At 37.0% G+C, this 11,553-nt stretch overlaps 1 protein-coding gene across 1 annotated transcript; it reads left to right on the forward strand.

Annotated features, from left to right (window-relative positions):
* The first annotated feature begins 6,293 nt into the window (after window positions 1-6,293).
* Window positions 6,294-11,155, forward strand: LOC118576401. Its single transcript, XM_036176665.1, has 2 exons — window positions 6,294-6,356; window positions 10,376-11,155. The coding sequence occupies exons 1-2, from the start codon at window positions 6,294-6,296 to the stop codon at window positions 11,153-11,155; spliced, it is 843 nt and encodes a 280-aa protein (XP_036032558.1).
* The last annotated feature ends 398 nt before the right edge of the window (window positions 11,156-11,553 follow it).

An 11,553-nucleotide genomic window follows, 5' to 3' on the forward strand; every position in this document is an offset into this window, starting at 1 on the left:
AGATGGCTAGAAACAAGCCAAGATAAGGCCAGGCATTTATAATTAATAATAAGTCGCCATGTGTGATTTATTTGGAAGATAGGTGGTGTGCCCCCCAAAAGAGTGAAGAGTAAAAAAAAAACAAAACCCTAAACAACTATGGAGGACTGGTTCTTAAATTTTGAGTATTGTTTAAATTTATTGTTAAACAAAATTGTATTTATATACATTATTCTGTACAAAAATGTACATGATTGAATATGATGCACAACGCAGAATGGTGGATGTCTTTGTCATCAAAACAATATACCTCACAGGTTCTGCAAATACATTTTCAATAGAGAATCTGCTTCCGTGTCTCAGAGACTAATAGAATTCTAGGTGGGCCAAACTGCTACAAGCAAAGGAAAACACTGTGCCTCTATACTGAAACATCTTTCCCTCTTCTAGTGTGGAATTCCCTTTTTTAAAGCAAACCTCTAAAAATGTTTAAATTTCTTTTCTTACGACACTCATAATTTATAGTGGCTATTGATTCATAGCAATCCTGCTGAGTGATGCCATACTGGCCTCTAGAGACAAATATTGCATGTGCATGCTAGATTTTAAGCTTTTACATGTGTGCTTCAATCTAGTACTCACAGAAGTAAAGTAGGTATAAGGGAACAGAGGGAAGGAGGAGATCAACTACGGAAGAAGGAATGGAGTGTTGTGTTGTAAAGAGATAAAGAGGAATGTATAGTAGGGCAAATGGCATATGAGGGTAGGACAGGAGTGTGGTAAAGTGCAAACAACACTGAAGGTCTGTTGAAAAACCTACTGGAAAATCAATAATGCAGAAGCTTCTGAAAATGTATATATGTGAAATAATTTAAATGGATTCACAACATAATGTGGGAGATAATATCCCAACTAAGCATATAATGCCACCAATAAAACCTCTAGTGACAGGAATAGGTTGCATCATTTTGAGTCATTGGCCAAAAGGGTTCTGTACACTGCTCCCTGCTCCACACACACCAAAATATCATAGGCTATTTCAATGCTATTAGTAACTCTCTACAACATGATGCCATGACCCTATTGCCAAAGACACTAATTACTTATGTGATTGAACATGGAGAATCAAGATGGTGCCCAAATACATGTTTCATTCCTACTGAGAAGTCTAATTCATGGTACTGGAGGCTACAGTACATGCTACCAGAAGAGGGGTGAAACTGTCAATATCAAATAGCTGTAAATCCTGAGAACTGAAATGGTGGCCTGCCTGGGAGATATACTAGTATTATACTGTTGCAAGTGTTATAAGAATCAACCACATTTTGCCTGGATTTAGAGCCCACTCCATGAGATGGAACTCATAAAAGACAGCACTGAAGTGGAAAGGAACATGAGATTAGATAGGTGATGAAAAAACTTCTTACTCATATTCTTCAAAAGGAACACTGAAATAAAATGACTCCTAAAGTACTATCCCATGGTATAGTGATTCACTTCACACATATCATACAATCTTATTCCTGCAGTAGATGGTAATTAACACAGAGACCCACAACTGGATAAATCACAGATTGTGAGAGACATTGAAATACTTAGTCTTCAATGGGATGTATTCATCATATCCCTCTTCTCAAGGCTTAGGGATAGGTATAGTAGAGGAGGGGGAAAGATTGTAGGAGTCTCTGGAATTGACCTGGAAACCTCCTTCCTGGTGTCTAGCTCCCACAGTACTGGGAAGACGTTAGACAAGCTGCCAAGATTGAAAATCAATCAATAGTCTTAATCAGATGTAACATGTGCAAACCACATAGACCAGCCAGGCAGGATATCCTCAAGGGAACAGCAGTAGCCTCTATATTTGGGTGGGGGGTAACCAGTAGCCATCTAGCTGGTTTTAAGGCCTTTTCAATAGATGGGAATTCATTGGTAATGCAGGTCATGGAATCCCAGAGGAGAACCTAGTGCTGCCACTTTACTAAACCAGTTTAATTTCTAATTCATTTTAAATACTTATTCTCATACCCATAGTTAAGTATAGCTCTTATTCCCCATCAAAGAAGCTTCCTTTCACAATATATGGAAATCTTCAGAAAACCCACAAATGGTTAAGGCAAACTCCTGATAAGTAAGCCAATTCCAATTGGTCACCCCTGAACAAAATTAAACATGGGGCAACACTAACGGGATTCAGAACATTATACTTATGTACACATATGCATACATATATAGATAACATATAGCACTATAACAATTATGATAACACAAATAGTTAACAATATAATAACAGTAATTACAGAAGTCATGAATTTGAGAGGGAGTTGGGACACATGGGAGCAATTATAGGGAAGAGAGAGAGGAACAGAAATGATAGAAATATAGTACTCTATAAGAAATTCTAAAAAAAAAATTCTAATAAATAATTTTAAATGCTACTTGTAAATTCTGTCCTCATATTTTTCTCTATTTTTCCTAGGTTTCCACATGCTGTTATTGAAAGGGGCTTTTAAAGTAAACAGCTTTACATTTTCTTGGATACCGGGGTAATTTCTAAAGTGTTGTCATTAAATATAATGTTGGATCATGATTTTAGAATATTCTGCTTTAGAAATATTCCATAAGAACTGTGATGGACTAGAGGTTGAATACAGTCAAAAACCCTTCTTACTATTTCATGAGATAATTATTTTCACTCGCTCAATCCAATTAGTATATTTCCTCATATTAATTTAACAAAGATTGTAGGAGTCAGAGGTTGTGGACAACTCTTAGAAAACAGTATCCTGGAGACACCACAGGACTGATATCACATAAGAACTCAGAGAGACTTTGTAAACACACATGACCCATAGTCATTCAAACCAGACTATATGCCAGTGTGTAACAATGTAGTAGAAACAAAGAATCACCACTAACCAAGAAGCTATCTGCAATTGATACATGTTGGGAAAAAGAAAATCAGTTTTGTACACTGCATTCCAGTGTAGGCTTCATGACCAGGAATAGTTGACCAACACAAAACTTATGCTATGTGTCGATTTTGCATTTTTTGTATTTCTAGTAGTTTATTTTTTGAGAGTAGGAGGGAGGGAGGAAAACAGGGAGAGAAGGAGAGAGAGAGATGAGAGAGAGAGAGAGAGAGAGAGAGAGAGAGAGAGAGAGAGAGAGAGAGTGCAAATGCATATAATGTTAGGTGGGCAGAGATGAAGGAAACAGAAGGAATCAATAAAGTTTTGAAGGGAAAATCCTGATCAAATTATGATGTATAAGGAAACTCTATAAATTAAAAAATAAATTAGTTAATTATTCCTTTAATACTTTTCATATGACAGGAACATTAATTCCTGTGATCTTTTAAGGCTATATGGCCTAACACTGGCTCATTGCTCACAATGTGCCCTTAGTCTCTGGTAGCCAAGGGAACAAAAGAACTTTCAGAGTCATTTTTGTTACTGTTGGCAGACACTAACATTTGGACTTCATACAAGACACAAAGAGGCAAGTATTTTATGTCTTCCACATGGTTTTATTAATCACTTTCAATTTCAAGGGCCAAAGAAGGCCACTGACATATGATTAGGATGTTTCTTGAAATCTTTTCAATCTGAGTATGTCTTCATGCTATCTTAAGGGCTGGGAGGCCAATGCTAGTCTTTGAGGGCTATGGAGCCTACACTGACTGTTTTACCTGTGAAGTTTCCTGAAATTGAGTATGTGAATTAGACTTTTTGTGTTGTTTTTCTAGCTATAAAATGGGGATAGTGATAATGTGGATCTCATTGGAGGGACAAGAATATCAGATGGGCAAATACCTCTGAAATGTATAAATGAGGCTCCAACTAAACAAAAAATGTGAAAAGAATGGAAAGATTTGTTCAGGCATGGGGTTGGAGAGACGTTGTTCTGGGCTAGAATACCTGTTTTACTGAAGGTTTTTTACCTCTTGTGTGACTGCCTGTCTGGTCAACATTTCTTGTTATTTGGAAGATGTTTATGATCCTGGCTTCTTTCAAATGGCTCTCCTGACACATGATACACAAAGGTAAAAGCTTAATATAAGCTACAAGGAGGCTTTCAAATTGTTTCTTTTTGAGCACCATACATCTACTTCATAGGATTCAGACATGGGCAGAACCAGATCCTGCCAGGCTAGCTCATTTGTTTGGGACAAAGTCATTCTCCATCCTGTTTCTAGTTGTGCTTCAAAATTCACTGCTTCTGTAGTCCCTGCCTCAGATTTGCCTTGGCAAGGAAGAGGGTGTGGGCAGGGTGTTACTCAGGCCTCTATCAACTCCAAACCCATCTTGCTTATCCAACTTCCTAAGCAGTACAGCTACCTCCTTCTCCCAGTTAGGAAGCACATTCCACAGAGACAGCAGTGGGTAGCTGGTAAAGAATTTTCCTGGCAAGGAGATCCAGTTTGTTGGCCCCTCAAACCTTCTGCATGGTCAATGTCACTGTCATTTTCTACATGTCTTAGCTTCCTATCTTTCTGGTCAAGGACACAGTGGCATCCCTCAGGGCATATTCATGAACATTAACACTATACCCAAAGATAAGAAATAGAAGTTATCTAAGTGAATTTGATCATGCAGTAAATATGGAGTTGTAATTTGGTACAAAAGAAGATGTTTGTTCAATAAGGTAGTCAGGATATATCAAATGTTTCAACCAAAAGAACCAAATTTTGAAAGTGGAATTTGAGTAAGTTATATGAAATTATTCATCTGCCCTTATGATTTCTATGCAGATTTTAATTTTGTGGCACAGAAAAAAGTATTCAGGTTTTCATACATGTTCATCATTTGTACATGCACAAGCACAAGCATGAACAAATATGCAAAAATAATTGTGGTTGGGGATTTAGCTCAGGGGTAGAGCACTTGCCTAGCAAGCACAAGGCCCTGGGTTTGATCCTCAGCTCCAAAAAAATACATACATACACACACACATACACACATATATCTATATCTATCTATATCTTTCTCTATCTCTATCTCTATCTCTATATCTATATCTATATCTATCTATCCATATATATATATATATATATACTGATGTATAGAATTTTGACATCATGTTTCACATGTGAAACATTTGTCATTTTGCTTGGTTCTTTCAGTAGACAATATAGGTAAGTTCCATTTATTTGCAATAATCAATACCAAAATTTACAAATGAAATTATTGTAGGCATTCCTCTGTTTATTTCGCTCATATAAGAAACTTATACTTAGGCATTGTAAACACAGCATCATCTTAAATATGATATTGGAAACTTTTTTTTACTATTAATTCCAAGCATTAAAATTCTTAGGTAACAGAAGGGGACAGGAAAGGTGGCTCAGAGCATTGACTGTTTTCCCAGGGAATCCAGATTCAATTCCTGGCACTCACATAGCAGCTCACAACCCTCTGTATCTCCAGTTCCTGGGACTCTGACAACCTCACACAGACATACATGCAGACAAGACACCAATGCAAAGAAAATAAAAATAAATAAAGTTAAAAAAGAACCATAGCCACATGTTTGTAAAGGAAAATTGCAATATTACTACAAAATATCATTTTCATACAGAATTGTCATACATTGAAAGTTTTTCACTTTCTCTTAAGTTCAGATTAAAAGATCACCAAAGTTTGGAAGGACTTTTTCACGGACTCTCATAATTTTATAAAAGTCTCCAAGTCTTGAGGGAAATCTTTTATAAAGCCCAAGCTGTTTCCTCCTGTTTGACTGTTTAATCTATGCAAAGATAAATCTTCTGAAGATTCAAAGTCTTTAAACATACTCAGAGGAAACAATTGTTTCCAGAAGTTTCTTCCTAGAATAAGTCTCACTTCAATAATGATAAGCTTTTGTTATTCCTCACAAATGCTTCTGATAAAGGAATTTCAAGTAATGGAATTGCAACTATTTGAAAATAAATCTATTCCTTAATATGTAACAGGAGGCTGATTCATCTAATGTGGCTTAGGGTTTATGATGTTTTGGGAAAGTGCAGAAAGACTCCCGTTTACCTTGGTGATATTATTATCAGATACTCACAAGAAACGAAACCTTTGATGTACTTCCTCAGGAAGATAAACCCCATGGTGATAGCTACAAGGATACACAGCTTTAATCCCAAGGTGCTGAACACTTAATCCAGTTCAGATTCTTCAAAAGAGGTTTGAAGAAATAACTAAATAATTATACTCTTCATAGGCTTTGTTTTCTGGAATGAGTTTTGAGTAGCTCCCCTTAATCGTTTACAGTTTAATGAGGATGCTTAGGAAAATAGATTTGGATTTACTTGGAATGTCGTAAAAGTGATGACTTTTGTAGTTCTCATGAGGAATACTTATAACGCTCCTTTTGATGAAGTGGCAGTTTGGGTGAGACTTTCTATATTTTGTTTGCCTCAGAGTGAAGGCTAAAATACAAAGAAATAGTGAAATAATTATTCTCAAACTGAAAATTCTCATTGAACTTGCTTTTAAAACTATAAGTTACATTTTTAAATTTATTTGTCTGTGTGTATAGATGTGTTTATTGCCACACCATGCTCATGGATGTCAGAGGTCAATTTGTAGGTGTGGTACTTTTTTTCCCATCATGTGGGTCCCAGGGATAAAACTCAGGTTGTCAGACAGAAGGGCAGTTGACTTCATCCACTGAGCCATCTTGTCTACAACCAACTGACATTTTTCTATAAACAAAAATTTTATATATCAAAACCCACTAAATCTGAATATAACCCATTTTATTAGATAAAGTTCTTAAAGGAAACACAGCTGTTTTATAGAGATATGATTCAATACAACTCAAAAAATGTGAATTTTGTTAATGCATATCTAAGGCAATTGTAGTAGCAGAGTAATTAAAATAATATCTATCACTTTTCCACTTACATATTGCATTACAACAAAACTGCTTATCAAAAAAGGAAAGAGAAAACAAAACAACTATAGTGATATTTTATTTGTATTAAAATGTGATTTTATTTGTATGTCAATAAAGTTGCCTTGAGGTCAGAGCAAGTCAGAGCAGAAGCCGAGAAGTAGTGGGGCACGCCCTTAATCCCAGCAATTGGGAGACAGAGCTAGGCGGATCTCTGTGTGTTCAAGGACACAGCCAGCATAGCAGACACACGCCTTTAATTTCAATACCAACCATAGAAGACCTGGAGGTCTGTACAAACAGGCAGTGACGAGGAGGTCATGTGGCTGGGTTACAACCAATGAGGGAGGAGAACAGAAAGTCTTTAAATAGACAGGACGCACAGAAGTAGGTCTCTTGCGGAGAGGAGGAACCGCAGAAGCAGTGAAGGGTAAGGTTTTCTGCTTTGGCTCTGACCTCGTGGTTTTTAACTCTGCAACTGGCTCTGTGTTTCTTATTTAACAAGCAGGATACATCTACAACTGGCGCCTGGGGTGGGTGGTTTTTTGGTCTTTTTTATGGGTATTGGGTCTGGGATAGTTTTCATTGTTTAGGAGGGTTGGTTACAAGTTGTTGTTAAGGGTTAGGTAAAGGGCTAGGCAAAAGGTGCTTGTTTAAAAAAAAAAAAAAAAAAAAAGACAATTACTAGTTTTAAATATTTTACATTCAATTGGATTGTTTTATATTGTATACAAATTATTATTATTGAGATTGAGATTGTTAGAATATACCATATACGTATTTCTAATCTTGTTCAAGATATTGTATTTATACCATTCATTTAACAATGTAATTGTAATTTGCTAATCCTTGAATGTTAGTATTACCAACTATTAGGATATATAGAAATGAAAATTAATGGTTAGACATTACAATTGAACTTGTAGTCATATTAGGTGTGTTGTCAAGATCAAACAGATATATTTTAGATAGACAGGTCATCTTCAAACCCTTCAGAGATCTACAGAATATGGCATTTAAAATGTTTTAATAACTTAAGAATTTTTCTTTTTTGCTATGACTATGAGACATGACGGCTCCTGGCAGTACCAATCTACTTCAGAGAAAATATGGGCATTGAAGAAACTGCATATGGAACTAACTTTCATTGTTGCAAAAGTCAGCCACTGGACAACAAAGTATCCTTGAATCAACTGCTGACAAACAGGACAGACAGGACATGAAACCAAGGACTACCAATTCTTGCCAAAACAAGTGTGGTTGTGGCTTTAACAAAAGGCATCTTCTGAAGCCAGGACATTATGGCACCATCCCTGAAGTGAATGACCTTTGCAATCTGTAAAAGGTACCATGTCCTTTTCTTTGAAGGCAGCTGAACAGGGAGTGGGCCAATGGCTTCTGATGTGCAATGGAACAGCAGATGAAACAGTTATTCTTGAGGAATAACTAAGCTCACCTCTCTCAATAGTAGAATGGCGTTTAATAGAGAGATGTGGAGAAGAACAGGATGCCAAGATGAAGCCACATACACACAGCCAAGAAAAATGGACAGCTAAATTGAAAAGACATCAATAATTTCCAGAATTTAAAATCCTGAATCATGACATGACACTAATGGAATTCAGGTGTTTCTGGTACATGGACTGCTCTCACCAAATGTGAGGTCAAACTGTTGACCTTGTATACATCTTAGTTCACAAAAGAGTCTGTCAGAAACGCTAAGCCTGTAGGCTAAAGATGATGCCCCAACACTGTGGAGAAACCTCAGGTGACTGTCCAGGTAGCTGGCTGTTTCTGTCAACTCACATTTTTTTTTTGAAGCTGCTTGCATGTACTTCTTGTTTTTATTTTTTATTAGGTAGTATTATTTCCTTCTTGGGTCTCTGAGGGAGTTAAAGATCAGTTAGTTATAGTTATAATTATCTTTGTTAAGGATTTCAGAAAAACTCACTAAGAGCTGTAAGTGTATAAATTTGAAAGACGTTATAAGACAGTTCCGTTAGCTATATAAGTTAGGATAAAAAGTGAATCAGGTACATTCTGGACTTACCAAAATAGGATAGATAATGGAATTATTTTCTCTGAATTTGTCAATTACAAATGGACTAGACATTGTTTAGGTATTTATTGTTTGTATATATGGTATATATAGTTATTGTACTTTTGTATATAGTTTTTCTTATATTAGTTATAACTTTTTCCTTTTTTTCTTTTTATTAAAATAGAAAAGGGGAAATATAGTGATATTTTATTTGTATTAAAATGTGATTTTATTTGTATGTCAATAAAGTTGCCTTGAGGTCAGAGCAAGCCAGAGCAGAAGCCGAGAAGTAGTGGGGCACGCCCTTAATCCCAGCAATTGGGAGACAGAGCTAGGCGGATCTCTGTGTGTTCAAGGACACAGCCAGCATAGCAGACACACGCCTTTAATTTCAATACCAACCATAGAAGACCTGGAGGTCTGTACAAACAGGCAGTGACGAGGAGGTCATGTGGCTGGGTTACAACCAATGAGGGAGGAGAACAGAAAGTCTTTAAATAGACAGGACGCACAGAAGTAGGTCTCTTGCGGAGAGGAGGAACCGCAGAAGCAGTGAAGGGTAAGGTTTTCTGCTTTGGCTCTGACCTCGTGGTTTTTAACTCTGCAACTGGCTCTGTGTTTCTTATTTAACAAGCAGGATACATCTACAAACAACATTGATCTTTTTGTTTTCTTTTTGTTTTTTGAGACAGGGTTGCTTTCTGTAACCTTGGCTGTCCTGGAACTCACTCTGCGTTTCAGGCTGGCCTCAAACTCACAGAGATCTGCCTGTCTCTGCCACCTAAGTGTGGGATTAAAGGCATATGCCACCACTGCTTATCTTCCATAGATATTTTAAAAAATATTATTTATTTACATACTGATTGATTTTATTTTGGGTTTTGTCTGCATATATATGTATCTACATTCCAGAAGAGGGCATTGGATCCCATAGGGCTGCAGTTATTGATGGTCGTGATCCACCCTGTGAGTGCTGGGAATTGAACTCATGTCCTCTGGAATAGCAGCCAGTGCTCTCAAGCATTGAGCCTTCTCTCCAGCACCACCATATCAATCTCAAAATATGAAGTATTAACAAACAAATACAGTTTTTTTTCTTTGGGCTAAATCTTCATTCATTTTTGATTTAAAGAAGTTATAAATACTGAAATTAGAAGTGAAGCCTTTCAGCAGTATGAATGAAAAATTTCAGAGGTTTTACTTATTTTCCCTTTCATTCATAATTTTAAATGAATTGATGTGTGAAACAAGAAAAACTTTTTAGAAACAAATGCACATATTTTTTAGATATAGTCGACTTTGAAAAATAGAGTGAAATTGCTAACCAAAACCTCCTATAGAAGGAACCTCTGCTATAGTCATGGAGTTTAGGGCTTTTCACCCTTATCTGTAGTATGTTGAACCCCAATACATAGATAGACTACTTAAATACAACTATGTGTCTACAGGGACAAGGTATGAGAGTATTAATAGTACTCTGTAAAACATGACTCATTTTGTATTCCCAACTTCCCTTGTGTTCCTTGCTTTACTATATCTTTGTTCAATCTCATCTTCAGATTTGCCAATGCAATGGAGTGTATCTTCAAGCTGAGTGGCCTCCTTTGTGGCCTATCAGCCTTGGTGTTTGAAATTGTAATTGCAAGCAGCCACAGCTGGCGCCTGTGGGAATTCAACCACAAGGTTGTGCAATTTGTGTCCTTTGGACTGTGGGAAGCTTACTACCCTCAAGAGTTTAATGTCTCAGGGACTGTAACAAAGATGCTGGTGCACACTCCTATCAATTCCACCTGGACAATTTCACCTGAATTTCAGTATGCACAGACCATGATAGTGTGGGCCATTCTGATGAAACTTGTAGTTCTGATTTTTGGTGCAGCTGCCATTAAGATCAGCTGCATGGAAGACCCATTCGTGGAGATGGAGATGTATTGCTACAGGGTCTCCGCCTTCGTTTTGTGTGTTAGCAGCCTCTTCACATTGGTTTCCGTGAGCTGGAACCACTTCGCAGATCATTATGGACAAACTACTCTTGACTTTCCGCCTGACTTTCCTGTTAGAAAAGAAGCATTGATAAACAAACAGTATACTGCTGTCTTCCCAACAGCGGTACTGACAGCAACCATGTCACTCTTTGGTGTGATCTTCCTTTTCTCTGAGATAAGCTCTTTGAAACTACACAGTCAGGTGAAGATCCAGCGTGCTTACATAGTGGCCAAACAAGAGGTCTCAAGTGAGGGATCCTGCATTTGAAACATCTGTCAGAAGGTGCCTAGAACAAATTTGCTATTCATACACAGAACTCCTGTAATCATCAATTCATTCTAAATAAAGCATCAACTTGATTCTCTGGATGTGTCTAAATTACTTCCTCCTCTATCTGTCTAAAGTGTCCCTTTCTTTGAATAATTTCACATCCTAAACTCTGAAGGCCATGATCATGTGTTCAGATATTTCCAAAAAGCAGTTGCAGGCAAAAGTAATGGTGAAATGCATGTTGAAAACAAACAGGACAAATACCAAGTGAAAGAAGGTTTGTAAGGTAGCTGCACCAAAACAACGAAAAGTAACCACAGTTCTGTTTGGAGACCCTTAGGTGCTCAGCTCTAATGAGGGCAGATCTGGACTTTTGTTATTGTTGGCTCTGGGGA

The sequence above is a fragment of the Onychomys torridus genome, unplaced genomic scaffold (genome assembly GCF_903995425.1).
Source record: "Onychomys torridus unplaced genomic scaffold, mOncTor1.1, whole genome shotgun sequence".
NCBI lineage: Eukaryota > Metazoa > Chordata > Mammalia > Rodentia > Cricetidae > Onychomys > Onychomys torridus.

What these genes read in the sequence shown, in the direction of transcription:
- LOC118576401 (XM_036176665.1), top strand. Translation starts at nt 6,294, where the DNA reads ATGACTTTTGTAGTTCTCATGAGGAATACTTATAACGCTCCTTTTGAT. An exon ending in TTGATGAAGTGGCAGTTTGG is followed by an intron (nt 6,357 to 10,375) that starts GTGAGACTTTCT and finishes GAGTATTAATAG; the next exon opens with TACTCTGTAAAACATGACTC.